Source organism: Oncorhynchus mykiss, chromosome 27 (genome assembly GCF_013265735.2).
Source record: "Oncorhynchus mykiss isolate Arlee chromosome 27, USDA_OmykA_1.1, whole genome shotgun sequence".
NCBI lineage: Eukaryota > Metazoa > Chordata > Actinopteri > Salmoniformes > Salmonidae > Oncorhynchus > Oncorhynchus mykiss.
The window spans coordinates 39,550,550-39,577,194 of NC_048591.1; the positions used below are offsets into that span (position 1 = coordinate 39,550,550).

At 46.9% G+C, this 26,645-nt stretch overlaps 1 protein-coding gene across 1 annotated transcript in view; it reads right to left on the reverse strand.

Annotated features, from left to right (window-relative positions):
• Positions 1–9,403: 9,403 nt before the first annotated feature.
• Positions 9,404–26,645, reverse strand: part of LOC110508001 (WD repeat-containing protein 49) — a 41,030-nt gene continuing 23,788 nt past the window's right edge. Inside the window, exons 12-21 of the mRNA XM_036964917.1 lie at positions 20,766–20,896; positions 13,363–13,464; positions 13,148–13,240; positions 12,866–13,053; positions 12,564–12,761; positions 11,050–11,249; positions 10,464–10,585; positions 10,190–10,333; positions 9,720–9,855; positions 9,404–9,624 (exon numbers count right to left, since the gene is read on the reverse strand). Of these exons, the coding sequence (XP_036820812.1) occupies positions 9,588–9,624; positions 9,720–9,855; positions 10,190–10,333; positions 10,464–10,585; positions 11,050–11,249; positions 12,564–12,761; positions 12,866–13,053; positions 13,148–13,240; positions 13,363–13,464; positions 20,766–20,896 (1,351 nt within the window). The 3' untranslated portion in view covers positions 9,404–9,587. The remainder of the gene's footprint in view (positions 9,625–9,719; positions 9,856–10,189; positions 10,334–10,463; positions 10,586–11,049; positions 11,250–12,563; positions 12,762–12,865; positions 13,054–13,147; positions 13,241–13,362; positions 13,465–20,765; positions 20,897–26,645) is intronic.

Here is a 26,645-nt window from a genome sequence, read left to right on the forward strand (position 1 = left end):
GAGCTGTTTTGCAAGAAGGAATGGGAAAAAATTCAGTCTCTCGATGTGCAAAACTGATAGAGACTGTCTCAGCCTGTCTCAGCCTCCAGTATTTATGCTGCAGTAGTTTATGTGTCGGGGGGCTAGGGTCAGTTTGTTATATCTGGAGTACTTCTCCTGTCCTATTCGGTGTCCTGTGTGAATCTAAGTGTGCGTTCTCTAATTCTCTCCTTCTCTCTTTCTCTCTCTCGGAGGACCTGAGCCCTAGGACCATGCCCCAGGACTACCTGACATGATGACTCCTTGCTGTCCCCAGTCCACCTGGCTGTGCTGCTGCTCCAGTTTCAACTGTTCTGCCTTATTATTATTCGACCATGCTGATCATTTATGAACATTTGAACATCTTGGCCATGTTCTGTTATAATCTACACCCGGCACAGCCAGAAGAGGACTGGCCATCCCACATATGCTCTCTCTAATTCTCTCTTTCTTTCTCTCTCTCGGAGGACCTGAGCCCTAGGACCATGCCCCAGGAATACCTGACATGATGACTCCTTGCTGTCCCCAGTCCACCTGACTGTGCTGCTGCTCCAGTTTCAACTATTCTGCCTTATTATTATTCGACCATGCTGGTCATTTATGAACATTTGAACATCTTGACCATGTTTTGTTATAATCTCCACCCGGCACAGCCAGAAGAGGACTGGCCACCCCACATAGCCTGGTTCCTCTCTAGGTTTCTTCCTAGGTTTTGGCCTTTCTAGGGAGTTTTTCCTAGCCACCGTGCTTCTTCACCTGCATTGCTTGCTGTTTGGGGTTTTAGGCTGGGTTTCTGTACAGCACTTTGAGATATCAGCTGATGTACGAAGGGCTATATAAAATAAATTTGATTTTGATTTGATTTGATAGAGACATACCCCAAGCGACTTACAGCTGTAATCGCAGCAAAAGGTGGCGCTACAAAGTATTAACTTAAGGGGGCTGAATAATTTTGCACACCCAATTTTTCAGTTTTTGATTTGTTAAAAAAGTTTGAAATATCCAATAAATGTCGTTCCACTTCATGATTGTGTCCCACTTGTTGTTGATTCTTCACAAAAAAATACAGTTTTATATCTTTATGTTTGAAGCCTGAAATGTGGCAAAAGGTCGCAAAGTTCAAGGGGGCCGAATACTTTCGCAAGGCACTGTATATACCACGGCTAAGGGCTGTATCCAGACACTCAGCGTTATGTTGTGCATAAGAACAGCATTTAGCCGTGGGACATTGGCCATATAGCACACACCCCTCGGGCCTTATTGCTTAAGTATAATATCACATGTTCAAACAGATGAAATGATTGTTGACATTGTAACTATAAAACAAATCCCAATAAAAAAGAAGCTTAGTGCTCATAGCCAATAGGCTGCCTACCACAATGCTCTGGCCCAATCAGTGTGTCAGACTTAGACCCACCTGGAACCCGTCAACCTCCACAGAGTTTCTATCCACTCTCTGTGGAGCTGTTATAAATGACTACCTCCACAGAGTTTCTATCCACTCTGTGTGGAGCTGTTATAAATGACTACATCCACAGAGTTTATATCCACTCTGTGTGGAGCTGTTATAAATGACTACATCCACAGAGTTTATATCCACTCTGTGTGGAGCTGTTATAAATGACTACCACCAGGACTCCTCTACCTGCCTATAGCAGAGGCAGGACACGGGCTCTTTCAGGTTGAGAGAGGGACGGGAGAGAGAGAGAAAGAGAGAGAAAGAAATGGAGGGAAGAAGAGGGAGATAGAGAGAGAGATGGGAGGTTGAAGAGAGAGAAATGGAGGGAAGAAGAGGGAGATAGTGATGAAGAGGGAGATGGAGAAAAGGAGAGAAATTGAGGGATGAAGAGAGAGGGAGAAAAACAGGAAAAGGGTAAGGGAGAACTAGAGAGAGAGAAGGGAGGATGAAGGGATAGAGAGAAAAACAAGAGGCAGAGAGAAGGGAGGATGAAGGGATAGAGAGAAAAACAAGAGGCAGAGAGAAGGGAGGATGAAGGGATAGAGAGAAAAACAAGAGGCAGAGAGAAGGGAGGATGAAGGGATAGAGAGAAAAACCCAGAGGGTGAAAAGAGGAAGGTGAGATCAATCAGCCTCTCCTCCAGCATGACAGCGTAATCACAGCCAGCGCTGTCTTCAGCTGAAGGATGACATTCTCTCTCTCTCCTGTGACACATCTAAACACTGGGCGGCCATCTTCCCCTCACTTGTGTTCAGCACTTCAATAACCATAGTCACTAAGGATCATATGTGGTTTGAGTTTGTTTTAAGGAAATTAAAAGGGGTGAAAAAATTGCGTCCTTGATAACCGAAATTCTCCTCTCGTTTGGTGGTAACAGGTGCTCCCTAAAGCGACACCAGCACGAGCTCAAATTATAATCAAAACCTCCCGATTGACTGTAATTGCTTTTCTTCCCGCTACTTTAGACCACCGTGCGTGCGTGTGTTTGTTTGTTTCACTATCCTTGTGGGTACCAGAAGTCCTCACACGGATAGTAAAACAAGGAAAATGTGCCTGTCCCCCACAAGGAAAAAGTTTAGGGTTAGGTTTAGGGGTTAGGTTTAGGGTTACAATTCGGGTTAGGGTTAGAATTAAGGTCAGGGTTAGAATTAGAATTAAGGTTAGGTTTAGAATTAAGGTTAGAATTAGAATTAAGGTCAGGGTTAGGATTAGAATTAAGGTCAGGGTTACAATTAGGTTTAAGGTCAAAATTAGGGTTAGGATTAGAATGAAGGTTAGGGTTAAGAGTTAAGGTTACATTTAGGTTAGGGGTTAGGGGTTAGTGGTTAGGGTTAGGGGTTAGTGGTTAGGGTTAGGGGTTTGGGGTTAAGGTTACATTTAGGTTAGGGGTTAGGGTTAGGGGTTACATTTAGGTTAGGGGTTAGGGTTAGGGGTTTGGGGTTAAGGTTAGTCTTAGGGTTAAGAGTTGAGGTTACATTTAGGTTAGGGGTTAGTGGTTAGGGGTTAGGGGTTTGGGGTTAGGGGTTAAGGTTACATTTAGGTTAGGGGTTAGGGTTAGGGGTTAAGGTTAGGGTTAGGGGTTAGGGGTTACATTTAGGTTAGGGGTTAGGGTTAGGGGTTTGGGGTTAAGGTTAGTCTTAGTGTTAAGGTCAGAGTTAGATTTAGGGTATAGTTAGGGCAAATAGCATTTTGGATGGGAATCAATTACTTGGTCCCCACAAGGGTAGCAAAACAAACCTGTGTGTGGACACACACACACAGTCTGGCAGCAGTGTTGATAGAGCGAGTGGAACCGACCTGATGCTCTCATTCTCATCAGAAACACTGCCCTGATGGAGATGGTATTTCTCGTCACCCACTGCCTGGCACACACACACAGACACACACACACACAGACACTGCCTGTGATGGAGTGGGCCTATTCCCCGGCCGCTGCCCACAAGAAAGCTGCCAATTGCCCCTTTCTCCAAAGGTAGAATGATAACTTTTCTGTTGAGTACTGTGGTTCACACACACACACACACACACACACAGTAAGTCAGTGATGAAGTTCCAGGAAAGAGAGTTTTTCTCCTCTGCTGGGCGTTGAGAAAGTTAAGGTTGTCTGTTAAAAAATGTGCAAAGTGGATGGCCTGAAGGAGAACTTTGTCAGGAATTAAACTACACAATGAGTCATATAGATCATCACACAGTCTCTCTCCTGCAGGTCTTGCTTCAGAGACGACCCAGAAGAATGTATTATAAAAGGCAGTGACTCAACCTACACAACCTTTGACCTTGAGAGTGAACCCTTCACCTTACTTCCTGTCAATGTAGCACTGGAGGGGAGACAGTGAGAACAGGGCTTGAACCATTGACCATCATGCTGCAGGCCAAGCACATTACCTCCTGCCCTGTGCCAGTAAGGTCTTGACCCATTAGCAGTGACTATAGTATGCCTACATCAATGCAAAGAACATAGGCAATAGGCCCCAGAATAAACTACATAGGTAAGCATAAAGAAAACGTGGACCCAGTCAACACTGCAGTGCCATTACTTTTAGAGTATTTCCCACTGAGAGAGAATCAATAGAAACAGTTTTAACTCCCAGAGCCATAGTCATTTATCTGTCAGTAAAGCATATGTCCCCAACCAAAAAAGAGACAGAGCACACACACTTAAACCTGTCCCCTAATCTGATTCCGTCAGATTAGGGGACAGGTTAAGGTGGAACACAGGCCCACACAACAGGATGTAACCACTAATGATTCCGTCAGATTAGGGGACAGGTTAAGGTGGAACACAGGCCCACACAACAGGATGTAACCACTAAGGATTTTTTTTTATTAATCCATTTTAGAATACGGCTGTAACGTAACAAAATGTGGAAAAAGTCAAGGGGTCTGAATACTTTCCAAAGGCACTGGGTCCTGAGATCCTAAAAGGTTCTACAGCTGCACCACCGAGAGCATCCTGACCGGTTGCATCACTGCCTGGTATGGCAACTGCTCGGCCTCCGACCGCAAGGCACTTCAGAGGGCAGTGCGTATGGCCCAGTACATCACTGGGGCAAAGCTGCCTGCCATCCAGGACCTCTACACCAGGCGGTGTCAGAGGAAGGCCCTAAAATTGTCAAAGACCCCAGCCACCCTAGTCATAGACTGTTCTCTCTACTACCGCATGGCAAGCGGTACCGGAGTGCCAAGTCTTGGACAAAAAGGCTTCTCAACAGTTTTTACTCCCAAGCCATAAAACTCCAACCCCCCCAACCCCTCTTTTACGCTGCTGTTACTCTCTGTTTATCATATATGCATAGTCACTTTATCTATACATTCATGTACATACTACCTCAATATGCCCGACCAACCAGTGCTCCTGCACATTGTCTAACCGGGCTATCTGCATTGTGTCCCACCACCCACCAACCCCTCTTTTTACGCTACTGCTACTCTTGTTCATCAAATATGCACAATCATTTTAACCATATCTACATGTACAGTGGGGAGAACAAGTATTTGATACACTGCCGATTTTGCAGGTTTTCCCTAATTACAAAGCATGTAGAGGTCTGTCATTTTTATCATAGTTACACTTCAACTGTGAGAGACGGAATCTAAAATAAAATCCAGAAAATCACATTGTATGATTTTTAAGTAATTATTCTACAATGTAGAAAATAGTAAAAATAAAGAAAAACCCTTGAATGAGCAGGTGTGCCCAAATTTATGACTGGTACTGTAGATACATTTTACACATACATTTTACATACACATTTTACATATACATTTTACATATACATTTTGCATACATGGTACTTTTATATAAAGCAGTCACATAACAATAATACATTACCAAACATAAACTCTTTAATCCCACCCCTCAGCCACTCTCAGCCCATCCCACCTATCACCATAGACCTCAGCTCTTTAATCCCGCCCCTCAGCCACTCTCAGCCCATTCCCACCTATCACCATAGACCTCAGCTCTTTAATCCCGCCCCTCAGCCACTCTCAGCCCATCCCACCTATCACCATAGACCTCAGCTCTTTAATCCCGCCCCTCAGCCACTCTCAGCCCATCCCACCTATCACCATAGACCTCAGCTCTTTAATCCCACCCCTCAGCCACTCTCAGCCCATCCCACCTATCACCATAGACCTCAGCTCTTTAATCCCGCCCCTCAGCCACTCTCAGCCCATCCCACCTATCACCATAGACCTCAGCTCTTTAATCCCACCCCTCAGCCACTCTCAGCCCATCCCACCTATCACCATAGACCTCAGCTCTTTAATCCTACCCCTCAGCCACTCTCAGCCCATCCCACCTATCACCATAGACCTCAGCTCTTTAATCCCACCCCTCAGCCACTCTCAGCCCATCCCACCACCTGTTCTGGATGTTTTACATACATTTTTAACCTTTCTAATCCAATAGCATCCACAGATTGTGAGCTAAACATGAAAACCTTTCCTACCAGCATTATTATATTATTTATTGACTGACTATGGCTTTCAAAATTGTCCAACACTGTAATTTGCAAGGTTCATTTTAAGGAAATGTTGTGATTTTTTAACCATTCCTGAACCTGTGACCAGAAACAAGCTACATAGGGGCAATACCAGAACAAATGATCTAGTGATTCTGTCTCTTCACAGCAAAATCTACAGAGCTGAGATTGTTGTATGCCCCATATATATGGCATTCTGTTGGTGGCAATAATTTTGTATAATCATTTCAATTGAAAAACACAAAAAGTGTTGAATCGTGTTGTTTTTTGTGTCAGTTCATAAACCATGTGCCATGGAATCACTACATTGAAAATCTCTTCCCATTTATTTTTGGAAGCTGTATGGCGCAGCTGTGAAGATTTTTGTCCTCAAATGAAACTGGTATATTTTTCTATTTATGCCAGTTCCTTTCAGCCAATTTGTATCTTTAATATATATATGGCAGGCAAACAAGTTCCCTATCTTCTCCCTTTTCCACCTGCTTCCTCTATTTCTGTGGTAGTGCTGTAATCAGTTGGTTGTAAATTTGGTTTGAAAAGATATTCCCATGTATTTTTCGATAACTGCATGTGACATAACTCCTCCGTTTCTATTCATAATATCATTCATAAATATAATACCAATTCTGTATTTATTTTACCCATAAAGAATGTGTTTTTTTAATGAATCAGCTTATTTGAGTTTGACCATTACATTTGATGTAATATTTGTTCTATATTTTCAAGGAGGATAAAACTGAAATTGTAAGCAGTTTTATGAATGGCTTGTTAAAAAAAAGGGGTGATGCTTTAAACAAAATGTCCTTTTCAATTAGTCGGAAGGGAGAAGGTGTAATCCATATAAAGGCAAAACGGATGAGTCTTTCTACTGGAGAACCATTTTGGGTTTAAGGATCATTTATGTATGAGTGAAGCTTTTAGTGAGAGGTTTAAAGCTTTAATATTTCATTATTTTTAGCCCACCCCCAAAACTCATATTCATTATATAAATAGGCACGTTTAATTTAATCTGTAAGAGTATTATTTCTTGTTTGATTATATAACTACAGTTAGAAACTTGAGGAAAGAACATGTGCATTAGTCTAGTAGTGACACGTTAGTGATTTAAGATAAGTAGCCTAGTGGTTAGAGGCAGGTAGCTTAGTGGTTAGAGGCAGGTAACTTAGTGGTTAGAGGCAGGTAGCCTAGTGGTTAGAGGCAGGTAGTCTAGTGGTTAGAGACAGGTAGCTTAGTGGTTAGAGGCAGGTAGCCTAGTGGTTAGAGACAGGTAGTCTAGTGGTTAGAGACAGGTAGTCTAGTGGTTAGAGACAGGTAGCCTAGTGGTTAGAGGCAGGTAGCCTAGTGGTTAGAGACAGGTAGTCTAGTGGTTAGAGACAGGTAGCCTAGTGGTTAGAGACAGGTAGCCTAGTGGTTAGAGGCAGGTAGCCTAGTGGTTAGAGGCAGGTAGCCTAGTGGTTAGAGGCAGGTAGCCTAGTGGTTAGAGGCAGGTAGCCTAGTGGTTAGAGACAGGTAGCCTAGTGGTTAGAGACAGGTAGCCTAGTGGTTAGAGACAGGTAGCCTAGTGGTTAGAGGCAGGGAGGCAGGTAGCCTAGTGGTTAGAGGCAGGTAGCCTAGTGGTAGCCTAGTGGTTAGAGGCAGGTAGCCTAGTGGTTAGAGGCAGGTAGCCTAGTGGTTAGAGGCAGGTAGCCTAGTGGTTAGAGGCAGGTAGCCTAGTGGTTAGAGGCAGGTAGCCTAGTGGTTAGAGGCAGGTAGCCTAGTGGTTAGAGGCAGGTAGCCTAGTGGTTAGAGGCAGGTAGCCTAGTGGTTAGAGGCAGGTAGCTTAGTGGTTAGAGGCAGGTAGCTTAGTGGTTAGAGGCAGGTAGCTTAGTGGTTAGAGGCAGGTAGCCTCGTGGTTAGAAGCAGGTAGCCTAGTGGTTAGAGGCAGGTAGCCTAGTAGTTAGAGGCAGGGAGGCAGGTAGCCTAGTGGTTAGAGGCAGGTAGCCTAGTGGTTAGAGGCAGGGAGGCAGGTAGCCTAGTGGTTAGAGGCAGGTAGCCTAGTGGTTAGAGGCAGGTAGCCTAGTGGTTCGAGAGTTGGGCCAGTAACTGAAAGGTTGCTGGATCAAATCCCTGAGCTGACAAGGTAAACATCTGTTGTTCTGCCCCTGAACAAGGCAGTTAACCCACCGTTCCTAGGCCGTCATTGAAAATAAGAATTTGTTCTCAACTGACTTTCCTAGTTAAATAAAATAAAAATAACATTTTAAAAAGTGATTCTGAAAAGGCAACCAGTAGTAAATGTGTCCATGTTCAATAGTAATGCAAAAAGTTGAATGTAGGAAATGAAAAAGGATCAGGAACAACTCAGTAGTGATCAGTACTGACACTACACAGGTAAATGGCAGTAGTGATCAGTACTGACACTACACAGGTAAATGGCAGTAGTGACCAGTACTGACACTACACAGGTAAATGGCAGAAGTGATCAGTATTGACACTGCACAGGTAAATGGCAGTAGTGATCAGTACTGACACTACACAGGTAAATGGCAGTAGTGATCAGTACTGACACTACACAGGTAAATGGCAGTAGTGATCAGTACTGACACTACACAGGTAAATGGCAGTAGTGATCAGTACTGACACTACACAGGTAAATGGCAGTAGTGATCAGTACTGACACTACACAGGTAAATGGCAGTAGTGATCAGTACTGACACTACACAGGTAAATGGCAGTAGTGATCAGTACTGACACTGCACAGGTAAATGGCAGTAGTGATCAGTACTGACACTGCACAGGTAAATGGCAGTAGTGATCAGTACTGACACTACACAGGTAAATGGCAGAAGTGATCAGTATTGACACTACACAGGTAAATGGCAGTAGTGATCAGTACTGACACTACACAGGTAAATGGCAGTAGTGATCAGTACTGACACTACACAGGTAAATGGCAGTAGTGATCAGTACTGACACTATACAGGTAAATGGCAGTAGTGATCAGTACTGACACTACACAGGTAAATGGCAGTAGTGATCAGTACTGACACTACACAGGTAAATGGCAGTAGTGATCAGTACTGACACTACACAGGTAAATGGCAGTAGTGATCAGTACTGACACTACACAGGTAAATGGCAGAAGGGAAACAGTAGAAATATGGTTGTAATTCAATAGTGAACACGCCGGAATTGAGTAGGAAATAGGAAGTGCTCACAAGTAGTGAAACGTCCCAATTTATCACTAATTACTACATAAATCAATACTGGTTTACTACACATCTCAATAGCAATCAAGTAGTAGTAATTTAGTATTAATGTAGTAGTAATGTAGTAGTAATGTAGTAGTAATGTAGTAGTAATGTAGTAGTAACGTAGTGGTAATGTAGTAGTAATTTAGTAGTAATGTAGTAGTAATGTAGTAGTAATGTAGTAGCAATCAAGTAGTAGTAATGTAGTAGTAATGTAGTAGCAATCAAGTAGTAGTAATTTAGTAGTAATGTAGTAGTAATGTAGTAGTACTTTCTCATGAGGGGAAGCAGAGAGACATAAATACACTCGTGTCTTGATCAGATTTAATTTTACAGACATTTAAAAAGTTATATTAAAACGTGATAAAGTAGATAACAATATAAATGACGTCTTCACTTGAAGGCTCCAGAGGAACTACCCTTTCTTTGTCTATAGTGAAAGAAAAAACAATGACTGATCAGTTCAAATCTGTCCTGCTAGGTCACACATGTCAGTTCTCTGACACAACTGTCAGTCTCCCTCACCTGTCCTTCCTTCCACGCCCCCCGTCGTTGATCCGGTTCTCCCTGCTCCCCTGTTTCCTGGCTCCATGGCTAGGCCTGTCCTCCTCATCCAGCTCTTTAGGGAACAGACTCCGCTCGTCAAAGGCAGCCTTCACCACTGCAGGAGGGCACAGAGAGGGAATTTGTATTTCATTTTACCTTTATTTTACCAGGCAAGTCAGTTAAGAACAAATTCTTATTTTCAATGACGGCCTAGGAACAGTGGGTTAATTGCCTGTTCTGGGGCAGAACAACAGATTTGTACCTTGTCAGCTCGGGGATTCGAACTTGCAACTAGTCCAACGCTCTAACCACTAGGCTACCCTGCCGCCCCAATTACATCCCGTCTGACACAAAACAACAGACCTGTATTATCTCAAAACTATATATTATCTTAAAACTACTTATTAGTCAAACTTTGTACTGATATTTTTGTATATTCCTTTTCACACCCTCAGTGTTGGCAGGTAGGGGTGTGAATATTGGGCTGGTTTTGGCGCTATGGTTGAAGTAGCGGTGAGGGTGTATGACGAACTCTGGTCTGGACAGCTCTCTGACAGACTGTACTTCTCCGATACGCAGCCCACTGAACGTACCTACAGAGGGAGTGGAAAACACACTGATGACTGTGGGGAAATACACACACACAAATCTGACTTCGGATGAGAGGAGAATAGAAGGCATGAGAATACAGGAAGGGAACCCATTATCTGAGTCTGGACTTACCAATATCGGTATTCAATGGTGTCTCCCTATGGCCAGGTCGGCTGTCACTCACCCTCAGGCCCTGCCTCTCCCTGTAGCTTCGCCCCAAAATACTACTCGGAGGAGGACAGTCACCGGGAATACTACACATACACACACATCAGGCACACACACACACACACACACATCAGGCACACACACACACACACACACACACACACATCAATGCAGACATTACATGACATCACGGTGAATTACTAAATGAAAGACAGTATGTCATGTGTTGTTGTATGGTGAATATCTAGTTAGCTACAACCATTCATCTCCTGTGGGTTTTATAGCTGTGTACAAGTATGTTCAGTTTATTTGTCTCCCGTGGGTTTTATAGCTGTGTACAGTATGTTCAGTTTATTTGTCTCCTGTGGGTTTTCTAGTTGTGTACAGTATGTTCAGTCTATTTATCTCCCGTGGGTTTTCTAGCTGTGTACAGTATGTTCAGTCTATTTATCTCCCGTGGGTTTTCTAGCTGTGTACAGTACAGTCCTTTTCAGGACGGATTACCATCATGAAGTTCAGAATGTCTTGCTGTGACACAGTGGGAACTTACATTGACCCCAGCTCCTCTCTCTCCAGGCCTGTGTTGTCTCCAGTCTCCACGACTGCCCTTCTCTCCTCCCGCATCTTGGGGGGTTGGCTGTCAAACTCAGGGTCTGTACCACTGGGGCTCTGCGGTGACACTGTCCCCTCTCTAGGCTCTCCTTCTCCCACTTGGACAGATCCAGGCCCATCCAAACGCCAGTGCTCCTCCTAAAAGTGTGTGTGTGTGTGGTGGGGGGGGGGGGGTTTAAACTATTTTTTACAAACACACTTGTAAGGACAGTTTAGTCCGGGTTTCACTTCTGATTCATCAACTACACACCTCCCACATACTGTACACACACTCAGTCAGAGTGATAATCACTGTTTACCAGAGTGATGATCACTGCCTACCAGAGTGATGCCTACCAGAGTGATAATCACTGCCTACCAGAGTGATACTCACTGCCTACCAGAGCGATAATCACTGCCTACCAGAGCGATAATCACTGCCTACCAGAGCGATAATCACTGACTACCAGAGTGATAATCGCTGTCTACCAGAGTGATAATCACTGCCTACCAGAGAGATAATCACTGTCTACCAGATTGATGATCACTGACTACCAGAGTGATGCCTACCAGAGAGATAATCACTGCCTACCAGAGAGATAATCACTGCCTACCAGAGTGATGCCTACCAGAGTGATAATCACTGCCTACCAGAGTGATAATCACTGCCTACCAGAGTGATAATCACTGCCTAGCAGAGTGCATAAGGTTACTGGGTATGTAAGTCAGTGGTGGTCGGTCCAATTTTAAGGAAGGACAATATTTTTTTTCATGAGCATGGCCTTGTTTCTATTACAGCATGTTGGATGACTCGCATTCATATTCCATTCACCCAGTTCAATGTAACAGCGATAGGTTTAGGCTGCTACATGATACTCAAATTTTCCCTATACTCATCATACGGTTGATATAACCTAACCAATGAATTAAAGTTCACAACGTCAAGAGACAAATTTGAGGCGACAAACAGTGACATTCAATACCGCCTTGCCTGCATCTAGCTGATATAGGGTGTAATCATTAGTCCAACAGTTTTAAATGAGAGTTTCTATTGGACAAATTCAGGTATGTTAATCCCCGTTTTGTTCCGTTTGTTTCCATTTTAAGAAACGTTTTTCAACAGAAATGAATACACCCCTAATCACGCGTAAACACAGTCCACTTTCATATCAGCCACGTTGTATTCCTTCTATGCGCTCTCCTCCTCTCACATTGTCCTTTTGCTTGCAGACTTCAATGCACAAACCGTGCTGTTGAGGATACCGTAGACCATCTTTGCAAAATAGTGTGTATTAATCAATTGATTGGTGACGTGATTATATTTAGTATAGTTTTATCTAAAAAGGGTGTTTTACAATTAAAAATGTTATGAAATTCACTGAGGAGGATGGTCCTACCCTTCCTCCACTGACGTAGATAAGTACCTGTTACACACCTGTGGCTGAGCACACACACACAGACACAAACACACACCTGTCCGAACACGCCCACTGTGTCCCCAGGCAGGTAGCTGAGAGCTACGCTACAGTCTGCAGATGCTGAGAGGAGGAGGAGCCTGCCGCCATGGAGGCACGTCTCCAGGTGAGTTACACAGTCCATGTGTGGGCGGAGACTACCCAGCAATTCTGGAGCCTCATTGGTCACTCCGTTGCTGGGCAGGAGGCAGTATTCCTAATGGACAGGCAGACAAACAAACACGCAGAACAGCTCAACATATAATCACAGACCATTAAAGCAGCTAAAAAGGAAACATCTGGGCCTAGTCTCTCTCCCACCTGTATGCCCCAGGTCTTCAGGGTTCCCTCCATGTCAGCAGTGATCAGGTATCGACCACAGGCGGTCATGGTCATGATGATGGACCCTATGTCTTTATGAGCTGTGAACACAGCAACCAGACCGCTTTGGACCGTGTTCCAGAACCGAACCAGACCAGAACCGCCACATGAGGCCAGGTCCGCTCCACCTACAGACCAGAACAGGGCCAGTCCGTGACTAGAATAGCATAATAGAATCACGTATCCTTTCACGGGGGAGTTTACCAAAGTACCATCGCTCACCAACGGTGGCAACGCCCTTACGTCCTGGCAGGAAGAAGAGTCTGGAGACGCCATCACTGCTCTCTGAGTCCTCCTCGCCTTTCACATTACACACTGTAGATATCATTGAAAGGGCGTTTGTGTTAAAGTGTTGTGCAGAGTGTGTGGGGGGGGGGTTTAAGTAACAGTACTTTTAGTAGTTAGTTAGACAGGTGGTGTGTCCGTGTGGTTCTGACCCGTCTGAGGCCTGCTGCGTTCTCTCTCAGGATCTGGACGGAGCTTTCTCAGGGCGTTCTCTGTGCTGTTGTTCCACACCGTCAGCTCCCCGTCGTAACTTCCTGTCCACACAGAAAACAGGAACCAAACAGGATATGCACATTACGAAATATCACACATCTCTTCTGCCAACGTTTCCAGAACCTTTCAGAAGCATTTTCCTGGAGGTGCAGTGTGCCATGTCATGATTAAATCAAATTAAATCAAAGTTTATTTGTCACGTGCGCCGAACACAACAGGTGTAGGTAGACCTTACAGTGAAATGCCTACTTACAGGCTCTAACCAACAGTGCAATCTTTAAGTAAAAAAATAGGCATTACACCCTCATAGGGCTTTATTAACAATACCACAACATAGAGTCTGTTCTGCCTGGGCCTGCCAAAACTGATCTGAGTACAGTATTATACAACAAGGTTCCACTGTGTGAGGTGAGGATTCAGGAGGAGCTGATCTGAGTACAGCATTATACAACATGTCTCCTCTGTGTGAGGTGAGGCTTCAGGAGGAGCTGATCAGCAGGAGAGAGAAGGAGCATTAGGAGGAAGGAGAGAGGAGGATGAAGAGGAGGGAGAGATAAAGAGGAGGAAGATGAGGGAGAAAGAAGGAGGAGCAAGAACAGGGAGAGATAAGGAGGAGGAAGAGGAGGTGGGAGAGATAAGGAGGACATGAAGACTACAGACAGAACTAGTCAACCCCATGCCCATCACATCTACATGAAGACTACAGACAGAACTAGTCAACCCCATGCCCATCACATCTACATGAAGACTACAGACAGAACTAGTCAACCCCATGCCCATCACATCTACATGAAGACTACAGACAGAACTAGTCAACCCCATGCCCATCACATCTACATGAAGACTAGAGACAGAACTAGTCAACCCCATGCCCATCACATCTACATGAAGACTAGAGACAGAACTAGTCAACCCCATGCCCATCACATCTACATGAAGACTAGAGACAGAACTAGTCAACCCCATGCCCATCACATCTACATGAAGACTAGACAGAACTAGTCAACCCCATGCCCATCACATCTACATGAAGACTACAGACAGAACTAGTCAACCCCATGCCCATCACATCTACATGAAGACTACAGACAGAACTAGTCAACCCCATGCCCATCACATCTACATGAAGACTAGAGACAGAACTAGTCAACCCCATGCCCATCACATCTACATGAAGACTAGAGACAGAACTAGTCAACCCCATGCCCATCACATCTACATGAAGACTAGAGACAGAACTAGTCAACCCCATGCCCATCACATCTACATGAAGACTAGAGACAGAACTAGTCAACCCCATGCCCATCACATCTACATGAAGACTAGAGACAGAACTAGTCAACCCCATGCCCATCACATCTACATGAAGACTAGACAGAACTAGTCAACCCCATGCCCATCACATCTACATGAAGACTACAGACAGAACTAGTCAACCCCATGCCCATCACATCTACATGAAGACTAGACAGAACTAGTCAACCCCATGCCCATCACATCTACATGAAGACTACAGACAGAACTAGTCAACCCCATGCCCATCACATCTACGTGAAGACTACAGACAGAACTAGTCAACCCCATGCTCATCACATCTACATGAAGACTACAGACAGAACTAGTCAACCCCATGCCCATCACATCTACATGAAGACTACAGACAGAACTAGTCAACCCCATGCCCATCACATCTACATGAAGACTAGACAGAACTAGTCAACCCCATGCCCATCACATCTACATGAAGACTACAGACAGAACTAGTCAACCCCATGCCCATCACATCTACATGAAGACTACAGACAGAACTAGTCAACCCTATGCCCATCACATCTACATGAAGACTACAGACAGAACTAGTCAACCCCATGCTCATCACATCTACATGAAGACTACAGACAGAACTAGTCAACCCCATGCCCATCACATCTACATGAAGACTACAGACAGAACTAGTCAACCCCATGCTCATCACATCTACATGAAGACTACAGACAGAACTAGTCAACCATAGAAAAATGTAACACAAAACACTACGGAGGTTTAGGACTTACTTTTCCAGTATTGTCAAGGTACTTATTATGTGGAGGAAAAACCTTGACTTATTATGTCCTTAACCTCTTTTAGGTAAATGAGATGAGAAGATAGTGAAGATAAGAGGAAGAAGACAGAGACCTGCCTGCTTTTGGGGTGAAATAAGAGGATTGGGAGGTAGAGGAACTGGGGCTGCTGTGTCAGGCTGTGATTGTCAGACAGCAGGGAGCGGCCAAGCAGAGCGCAGCACAGAGTGAATATTGATGAGGTGGGTACAGTCCCACAACAGTTAAATGTTCTCCTGCATTCTGATTCTCATGCACACACACAGAGACGTGAGCACACATGCACATGAGGACACACGCAAGCGCACACACACACACACACACACCATACTTCAGGCCTAAGAGGCAGACTACTCAGGTCCATTTCCCTCTCTGTCACACAGGGAGAGCTAATAAACATACTTTAATCTGGGCATTAGGATAATCCAGGGAGAGAGGGAGGGAGGGAGGGAAGGAGGGAGAGAGGGAGAGAGGGAGAGAGGGAGAGAGGGAGAGAGGGAGAGAGGGAGGGAGGGAGGGAGGGAGGGAGGGAGGGAGGGAGGGAGGGAGGGAGGGAGGGAGGGAGGGAGGGAGGGAGGGAGGGAGGGAGGGAGGGAAAGAGGGAGGTAGGGAGAGAAGGAGGGAGGGAGGGAGGGGTGGAGGCAAGGAGGGAGGGAGAGAAGGAGGGAGGGAGGGAGGGAGGGGTGGAGGGAAGGAGGGAGGGGTGGAGGGAAGGAGGGTGGGAGGGAGGGGTGGAGGGAAGGAAGGAGGGAGGGAGAGAAGGAGGGAGGGAGGGAGGGAGGGGTGGAGGGAAGGAGGGAGAGAGAGAAACAGAGTGAAAGAGAGAGGACGGGGAAAAAGGAGACTTAGATAAAGAGCACATTTAGAAACGATTAGGTGGAGAAAGAATGCAGAGTGGGTGAGAGAGCAGCAGAGAGAGAGAGCAGGAAGGAGAGAGAGACAGAAAGAGAGAAAGTGGGAAGGAGAGAGTAATAGAAAGAGAGAAAGTGGGAAGGAGAGAGCGACAGAGAGAGGAAGGAGAGAGCGATAAAGAGGGAAGGAGAGGGCGACAGAGAGAGCAGGAAGGAGAGAGCGACAGAGAGAGCAGGAAGGAGAGAGCGACAGAGAGAGCAGGAAGGAGAGAGCGACAGAGAGAGCAGGAAGGAGAGAGCGACAGAGAGAGAGAGAAAGTGGGAAGGAGAGAGCGACAGAGAGAGAGAAAGTGAGGAGAGAGAGAAAGTGAGAAGGAGAGAGAGAGAGGGAGAAAGTGGGAAGGAGAGAGAAACAGAGAGAGAGATAAAGTGAGAAGGAGAGAGCGACAGAAAGAGATAAAGTGAGAAGGAGAGAGAGATAAAGTGAGAAGGAGAGAGAGATAAACTGAGGAGAGAGCGACAGAAAGAGAGATAAAGTGAGAAGGAGAGAGAGACAGAAAGAGAGAAAGTGAGAAGGAGATAAATAGTTTTTGAAAGTATCTTGTGACTTCTATTCCCACTAGTCTATTTTTCTTCCATTTCTTTTTATCTGCCCAAAGTGTTCTCTCACGTGCTATTATTTTCCTCTAAAATGTTCCCTCTCCCTTGTTTTCCTTCGCCTTGTACTCATCACTGCAGTGAATCTTTCACAAAGAGTAGCCATTGTGCAAGATTAGTGTAGTCTGTGCTGTACCTCTCAACGGGAACAATGCCACAATATCTCAGAACTATGGCTCTTACAACTGTACTAGTTTAGCTTTGGGAAGACACGTCTATCTATACGGTACACAGGAGAGATCCAATTCTGTTTCATAATAGACCAACTCTTCAGCCCTCCACACAGCAGAGGCCTCTCTATAGAGATGTGTGTATTCTTAAGAGTAAAAAAGTAGGGGTTTAGGGCAGAACCCATTCTATAGGTCTAAGAAGGGGTTTAGAGCAGAACCCATTCTATAGGTCTAAGTAGGGGTTTAGAGCAGAACCCATTCTATAGGTCTAAGTAGGGGTTTAGAGCAGAACCCATTCTATAGGTCTAAGTAGGGGTTTAGAGCAGAACCCATTCTATATGTCTAAGTAGGGGTTTAGAGCAGAACCCATTCTATAGGTCTAAGAAGGGGTTTAGAGCAGAACCCATTCTATAGGTCTAAGTAGGGGTTTAGAGCAGAACCCATTCTATAGGTCTAAGTAGGGGTTTAGAGCAGAACCCATTCTATAGGTCTAAGTAGGGGTTTAGAGCAGAACCCATTCTATAGGTCTAAGTAGGGGTTTAGAGCAGAACCCATTCTATAGGTCTAAGTAGGGGTTTAGAGCAGAACCCATTCTATAGGTCTAAGTAGGGGTTTAGAGCAGAACCCATTCTATAGGTCTAAGTAGGGGTTTAGAGCAGAACCCATTCTATAGGTCTAAGTAGGGGTTTAGAGCAGAACCCATTCTATAGGTCTAAGTAGGGTTTAGGGCAGAACCCATTCTATAGGTCTAAGTAGGGCTTAGAGCAGAACCCATTCTATAGGTCTAAGTAGGGTTTAGAGCCGAACCCATTCTATAGGTCTAAGTAGGGGTTTAGAGCCGAACCCATTATATAGGTCTAAGTAGGGGTTTAGAGCAGAACCCGAGCAGGAAGGAGAGAGCGACAGAGAGGGAGAAAGTGGGAAGGAGAGAGAGACAGAGAGAGAGAAAGTGGGAAGAAGAGAGCGACAGAGAGAGAGAAAGTGGGAAGGAGAGAGTGACAGAGAGAGAGAAAGTGGGAAGGAGAGAGCGACAGAGAGAGAGAAAGTGGGAAGGAGAGAGCGACAGAGAGAGAGAAAGTGGGAAGGAGAGAGCGACAGAGAGAGAGAAAGTGGGAAGGAGAGAGCGACAGAGAGAGAGAAAGTGGGAAGGAGAGAGAGACAGAGAGAGAAAGTGGGAAGGAGAGAGAGACAGAGAGAGAAAGTGGGAAGGAGAGAGCGACAGAGAGAGAGAAAGTGGGAAGGAGAGAGCGACAGAGAGATAGAAAGTGGGAAGGAGAGAGCGACAGAGAGATAGAAAGTGGGAAGGAGAGAGCGACAGAGAGAGAGAAAGTGGGAAGGAGAGAGCGACAGAGAGAGAGAAAGTGGGAAGGAGAGAGCGACAGAGAGAGAGAAAGTGGGAAGGAGAGAGCGACAGAAAGAGAGATAAAGTGAGAAGGAGAGAGCGACAGAAAGAGAGATAAAGTGAGAAGGAGAGAGAGACAGAAAGAGAGAAAGTGAGAAGGGGAGAGAGACAGAGAGAGAGAAAGTGGGAAGGAGAGAGCGACAGAGAGAGAGAAAGTGAGAAGGAGACAGAGACAGAAAGAAAGAAAGTGAGAAGGAGAGAGCGACAGAGAGAGAGAAAGTGGGAAGGAGAGAGCGACAGAGAGAGAGAGAAAGTGGGAAGGAGAGAGCGACAGAGAGAGAGAGAAAGTGGGAAGGAGAGAGCGACAGGGAGAGAGAAAGTGGGAAGGAGAGAGAGACAGAGAGAGAGAAAGTGGGAAGGAGAGAGACAGAGAGAGAGAAAGTGGGAAGGAGAGAGCGACAGAGAGAGAGAAAGTGAGAAGGAGAGAGAGACAGAAAGAGAGAAAGTGAGAAGGAGAGAGAGACAGAAAGAGAGAAAGTGAGAAGGAGATAAATCGTTTTTGAAAGTATCTTGTGACTTCTATTCCCACTAGTCTATTTTTCTTCCATTTCTTTTTATCTGCCCAAAGTGTTCTCTCACGTGCTATTATTTTCCTCTAAAATGTTCCCTCTCCCTCTCTCTTGTTTTCCTTCGCCTTGTACTCATCACTGCAGTGAATCTTTCACACAGAGTAGCCATTGTGCAAGATTAGTGTAGTCTGTGCTGTACCTCTCAACGGGAACAATGCCACAATATCTCAGAACTATGGCTCTTACAACTGTACTAGTTTAGCTTTGGGAAGACACGTCTATCTATACGGTACACAGGAGAGATCCAATTCTGTTTCATAATAGACCAACTCTTCAGCCCTCCACACAGGAGAGGCCTCTCTATAGAGATGTGTGAATTCATAAGAGTAAAAAAGTAGGGGTTTAGGGCAGAACCCATTCTATAGGTCTAAGAAGGGGTTTAGAGCAGAACCCATTCTATAGGTCTAAGTAGGGGTTTAGGGCAGAACCCATTCTATAGGTCTAAGTAGGGGTTTAGAGCAGAACCCATTCTATAGGTCTAAGAAGGGGTTTAGAGCAGAACCCATTCTATAGGTCTAAGTAGGGGTTTAGGGCAGAACCCATTCTATAGGTCTAAGTAGGGGTTTAGAGCAGAACCCATTCTATAGGTCTAAGTAGGGGTTTAGGGCAGAACCCATTCTATAGGTCTAAGTAGGGGTTTAGAGCAGAACCCATTCTATAGGTCTAAGTAGGGGTTTAGAGCAGAACCCATTCTATAGGTCTAAGTAGGGGTTTAGAGCAGAACCCATTCTATAGGTCTAAGTAGGGGTTTAGAGCAGAACCCATTCTATAGGTCTAAGTAGGGGTTTAGAGCGGAACCCATTCTATAGGTCTAAGTAGGGGTTTAGAGCAGAACCCATTCTATAGGTCTAAGTAGGGGTTTAGAGCAGAACCCAACCTATAGGTCTAAGTAGGGGTTTAGAGCAGAACCCATTCTATAGGTCTAAGTAGGGGTTTAGAGCAGAACCCATTCTATAGGTCTAAGTAGGGTTTAGAGCAGAACCCATTATATAGGTCTAAGTAGGGTTTAGAGCAGAATCCTCCAGATAAGAACCAGCATCTCAAAGCTCCCGGATGTTAATGGAGGATTAGTGCAGTTAACATTCAGATTGATCTCCAAATCATTCTGGCGGGGTATTCTCTGAGGGTAAGCATTAGTGCTTAATGGTAGTCATGTTGAGCAGTCAGAGTTGAGCCTGAGTTCAGGCCTCCGCTGGGTGTGCCTGTGGGCCTGACAGGAAGATAACACACACACACAGCAGAGAGAGCGTGGGAGCTCCGTGCCTGATAACACACACACACACACACACACAGCAGAGAGAGCGTGGGAGATCCGTGCCTGATAACACACACACACACACACACACACACACACACACACAGCAGAGAGAGCTCCGTGCCTGATAACACACACACACACACACACACACACACACACACACACACACACAGCAGAGAGAGCTCTGTGCCTTTGATAACTCCACCATCCACTTAAATGAACAGATATTATTTTACTTCAGTGGATTTCTTCTCTATTTCTCTCCTCCTGTTGCTTGAGTGGACAATCTTTCATTCTAACACACAGAGACACACAAATATACACATACACACATACCTGTGACAAGGGTTTGAGGGGGCAGGAATGCGGCACACAGGACGTCATCGTTATGCTGAACTCCTCCCTTCCACTCAGAGGGCTGAACAATGAACTGAGAGAACGAGGGCAGTCTGAACACTGTTAACATCCTGCAGAGAGCAGGGGGGAGGTGATGGAGAGAGAGAGGGGGGGCGACGGAGAGAGAGAGGGGGGGTGATGGAGAGAGAAAGGGGGTGATGGAGAGAGAGAGAGAGGGGGGTGACGGAGAGAGAGGGGGGGTGACGGAGAGAGAGAGGGGAGTGATGGAGAGAGAGAGGGGGGGGCGACGGAGAGAGAGGGGGGGGGTGATGGAGAGAGAAAGGGGCTGATGGAGAGAGAGAGGGGGGTGATGGAGAGAGAGAGAGGGGGGGTGATGGAGAGAGAGGGGGGGGTGATGGAGAGAGGGGGGGGGTGATAGAGAGAGAGAGGGGGGGTGATGGAGAGAGAGAGAGGGGGGGTGATGGAGAGAGAGAGAGGGGGGGTGATGGAGAGAGAGAGAGGGGGTGATGGAGTGAGAGAGAGGGGTGATGGAGAGAGAGAGGGGGGGTGATGGAGTGAGAGAGAGGGGTGATGGAGTGAGAGAGAGGGGTGATGGAGAGAGAGGGGGGTGATGGAGAGAGAGGGGGGGTGACGGAGAGAGAGAGGGGGGGTGATGGAGAGAGAAAGGGGGTGATGGAGAGAAAGAGAGAGGGGGTTGATGGAGAGAGAGAGAGGGGTGATGGAGTGAGAGGGGGGGGTGATGGAGTGAGAGAGAGGGGTGATGGAGTGAGAGAGAGGGGTGATGGAGTGAGAGAGAGGGGTGATGGAGTGAGAGAGAGGGGTGATGGAGTGAGAGAGAGGGGTGATGGAGTGAGAGAGAGGGGTGATGGAGTGAGAGAGAGGGGTGATGGAGAGAGAGGGGGGGTGATGGAGAGAGAGGGGGGGGTGATGAGTGAGAGAGTGGGGTTATGGAGAGAGAGTGGGGTTATGGAGAGAGAGGGGGGGGGGTGGTGGAGAGAGAGGGGGGGTGATGGAGAGAGAGGGGGGTGATGGAGAGAGAGAGGGGGTGATGGAGTGAGAGAGAGGGGTGATGGAGAGAGAGAGGGGGGTGATGAGTGAGAGAGAGGGGTGATGAGAGAGAGAGAGGGGTGACGGAGAGAGAGAGGGGGTGATGAGAGAGAGAGAGGGGTGACGGAGAGAGAGAGGGGGTGATGGAGAGAGAGAGAGAGAGACAGAGAGTGACTGATGTAAAACTGGGATAAACGCCAACGTTCTGTACATTACCTTGGAAAGAACTCCACAAAGGGACCCTGCTCCGCATCATCCATTACTCACAGAACGTTAGCGTTTATCCCTTACATATCACACTGTTATAACTACTGTTCCTGGGTCTGTCGTTAACACTCTGTTATAACTACTGTTCCTGGGTTTGTCATTAACACTCTGTTATAACTACTGTTCCTGGGTCTGTCGTTAACACTCTGTTATAACTTTTGTTCCTGACTGACATAAAGACAGACATAAAGACAGACAGACATAAAGACTGACTGACTGACTGACTGACTGTCTGACTGACTGACTGACTGACTGAAATAAAGACAGACTGACTGACTGACATAAAGACAGACTGACTGACTGACATAAAGACAGACTGACTGACTGACGTAAAGACAGACTGACTGACTGACATAAAGACAGACTGACTGACTGACATAAAGACAGACTGACTGACTGACATAAAGACAGACTGACTGACTGACATAAAGACAGACTGACTGACTGACATAAAGACTGACTGACTGACTGACATAAAGACTGACTGACTGACTGACATAAAGACTGACTGACTGACTGACTGACTGAAATAAAGACAGACTGACTGACTGACATAAAGACAGACTGACTGACTGACAAAGACAGACTGACTGACTGACTGACTGATATAAAGACAGACTGACAGACTGACATAAAGACAGACTGACAGACTGACATGAAGACAGACTGACAGACTGACATGAAGACAGACTGACTGACTGACATAAAGACAGACTGACTGACATAAAGACAGACTGACTGACTGACATGAAGACAGACTGACTGACTGACATGAAGACAGACTGACTGACTGACTGACTGACATGAAGACAGACTGACTGACTGACTGACTGACTGACTGACTGACTGACATGAAGACAGACTGACTGACAGACTGACATGAAGACAGACTGACTGACTGACTGAATGATATGAAGACAGACTGACTGACAGACTGACATAAAGACAGACTGACTGACATGAAGACAGACTGACTGACTGACATGAAGACAGACTGACTGACAGACTGACATACAGACAGACTGACTGACATGAATACAGACTGACTGTGTCACGCCCTGACCGTAGAGAACCCTTGTTTCTCTATGGTGTAGTAGGTCAGGGCGTGACTAGGGGGTATTCTAGTATATAATTTCTATGTTGTGTTCTAGTTTATATTTTCTATGTTGGTGTTTTGATTCCCAATTAGGGGCATTTGGTAATCGTTCTCTCTAATTGGGGATCATATTTAAGTAGCTATTTTCCCTACCTGTGTTTGTGGGATATTGTTTTTTGTTTGTGCATGTGCACCACGTTGTCACGTTTCGTTGTTCGTTTATTGTTCGTAATAATGGAGGACAGCGACGACGCCAGGGTTCGCGTCCACAGAAAGCCCAAGGACAACCCCAAGATTTTATGGAGGGGGCACAAGGGGTGGCCGGCTGAGCCGCGGGAAGAGCCAGAGCACAAGGAGCAGGCGAAAGAGATGTGGTCAGTCGACCCAAGGAGAGTGCCAGAGCCCGCATGGGAGTCAATGGAACAGTGTGAGGAAGGATACCGGAGAATGAAGTTGGCTAGGATTATGGAGTTGGATTGGAGAATGGAGTTGGCTAGGAGTATGGAGTTGGCTAGGAGTATGGAGTTGGCTAGGAGTATGGAGTTGGCTAGGAGTATGGAGTTGGCTAGGAGTATGGAGTTGGCTTTTAGAATGGAGTTGGCTAGGAGTATAGAGTTGGCTAGGAGTATAGAGTTGGCTAGGAGTATAGAGTTGGCTAGGAGTATGGAGTTGGCTAGGAGTATGCGGCAGCGCAAGTATGGAGTTGGCTAGGAGAATGGAGTTGGCTAGGAGTATGGAGTTGGCTAGGAGTATGGAGTTGGCTAGGAGTATGGAGTTGGCTTGGAGAATGGAGTTGGCTAGGAGTATGGAGTTGGCTAGGAGTATGGAGTTGTCTAGGAGTATGGAGTTGGCTAGGAGTATGGAGTTGGCTTGGAGAATGGAGTTGGCTAGGAGTATGGAGTTGGCTAGGAGTATGGAGTTGGCTTGGAGAATGGAGTTGGCTTGGAGAATGGAGTTGGCTAGGAGTATGGAGTTGGCTAGGAGTATGGAGTTGGCTAGGAGTATGGAGTTGGCTAGGAGTATGGAGTTGGCTTGGAGAATGGAGTTGGCTAGGAGTATGGAGTTGGCTAGGAGTTTGGAGTTGGCTAGGAGAATGGAGTTGGCTAGGAGTATGCGACAGCGCCAGTATGGAGTTGACTAGGAGAATGGAGTTGGCTAGGAGTATGGAGTTGGCTAGGAGTATGGAGTTGGCTAAGAGTATGGAGTTGGCTAGGAGAATGGAGTTGGCTAGGAGAATGGAGTTGGCTAGGAGAATGGAGTTGGCTAGGAGAATGGAGTTGGCTAGAAGAATGGAGTTGGCTAGGAGAATGGAGTTGGCTAGGAGAATGGAGTTGGCTAGGAGTATGGAGTTGGCTAGAAGTATGGAGTTGGCTAGGAGTATGGAGTTGGCTTGGAGTATGGAGTTGGCTTGGAGTATGGAGTTGGCTTGGAGTATGGAGTTGGCTAGGAGTATGGAGTTGGCTTGGAGAATGGAGTTGGCTAGGAGTATGGAGTTGGCTTGGAGAAAAGAGTTGGCTAGGAGTATGGAGTTGGCTAGGAGTATGGAGTTGGCTTGGAGAATGGAGTTGGCTAGGAGTATGGAGTTGGCTAGGAGTATGGAGTTGGCTAGGAGAATGGAGTTGGCTAGGAGTATGCGGCAGCGCCAGTATGTAGTTGGCTAGGAGAATGGAGTTGGCTAGGAGAATGGAGTTGGCTAGGAGAATGGAGTTGGCTAGGAGTATGGAGTTGGCTAGAAGTATGGAGTTGGCTAGGAGTATGGAGTTGGCTTGGAGTATGGAGTTGGCTTGGAGTATGGAGTTGGCTTGGAGTATGGAGTTGGCTAGGAGTATGGAGTTGGCTTGGAGAATGGAGTTGGCTAGGAGTATGGAGTTGGCTTGGAGAAAAGAGTTGGCTAGGAGTATGGAGTTGGCTAGGAGTATGGAGTTGGCTTGGAGAATGGAGTTGGCTAGGAGTATGGAGTTGGCTAGGAGTATGGAGTTGGCTAGGAGAATGGAGTTGGCTAGGAGTATGCGGCAGCGCCAGTATGGAGTTGGCTAGGAGAATGGAGTTGGCTAGGAGTATGGAGTTGGCTAGGAGTATGGAGTTGGCTAGGAGTATGGAGTGGGCTATGAGAATGGAGCTGGCTAGGAGTATGCGGCAGCGCCAGCGTGCTGAAAAGTGGGTCATCAGTCCGGTGCCATTTGTGACGGCTCCACGCACCAGATCTCCAGTTCGCCTCCTCAGCCCGCTATGTCCTGTACCGGTTCCTCGCACTCGCCATGAGGAGCGTGTGGTCAGTCCGCTACCAAAGACACCCCAAGATTATCATTTTTTGGGATGGGGGGGGGCACATGGAGCTGGCAGTCGAGCAGTGGAGAGTGCCAGAGCCTGTGTGGGAGTCGGAGGAGGAATTCGATTAAAGATTCCGGAGAGAGATGGTAGCGATGAGAATGCTGCAGCACACTCGTCCTGAACTGCGTGTCCCCAGTCCGGTACGTCTTGTGCCAGCTCCCCGCACTCTCCCTGAAGGGCCAGAGACCATCAGGGAGACGATGGAGAAGTTGGTAGAGAGAGAGAGAGAGAGAGGAGAGAGATGTTGTGCAAGTGTGTTCTGCTCAACATTCGATCCGGTTAGCAGTCTGGTGAAACCTGTACCGGCTCCACACATCGGGACTCCAGTGCGCCTCCCCAGTCCGGTACGTCCTGTGTCTTCTCCCAGCACTCGCCCGGAAGTGTGTGTCACCAGTCCGGTGCCACCTGTACCGGCTCTACGCACTAGGCCTCCAGTGCGCATTCACGGTCCAGAGCTTCCGGTGACGGTTCCCAGTCCAGAGCTTCCGGCGACGGTTCCCAGTCCAGAGCTTCCGGCAAAGGTTCCCAGTCCAGAGCTTCCGGCAAAGGTTCCCAGTCCAGAGCTTCCGGCAAAGGTTCCCAGTCCAGAGCTTCCGGCGACGGTCCGGAATCTCCTGCGATGGTCCACGTTCCGGAACCTCCTGCGACGGTCCATGGTCCAGAACCTCCTGCAACGGTCCACGGTCCGGAACCTCCTGCGACGTTCCACGGTCCGGAACCTCCTGCGACGGTCCACGGTCCGGAACCTCCTGCGACGGTCCGCGGTCCGGAACCTCCTGCGACGGTCCGGAACCTCCTGCAACGGTCCACGGTCCAGAGCTTCCAGGAAAGGCGGCCAGTCCTGAGCAGGAGCCTTCCTCTGCGCCGGTGTCCAGTCCAGCTCCAAGGCGGGAGCCATCCTCTGCACCGGTGGCCAGTCCAGGCATGGCGTACAGCCCGGCGCCATGGTCTGATCCGGGGTCTGGGGGGGGGCTACGACCCGCACCGGAGCCCCCACCAAACCCCCTCCCATTTTGTTTCAGGTTTTGCGGCCAGAGTCCGCACCTTTGGGGGGGTACTGTCACGCCCTGACCATAGAGAGACCTTGTTTCTCTATGGTGTAGTAGGTCAGGGCGTGA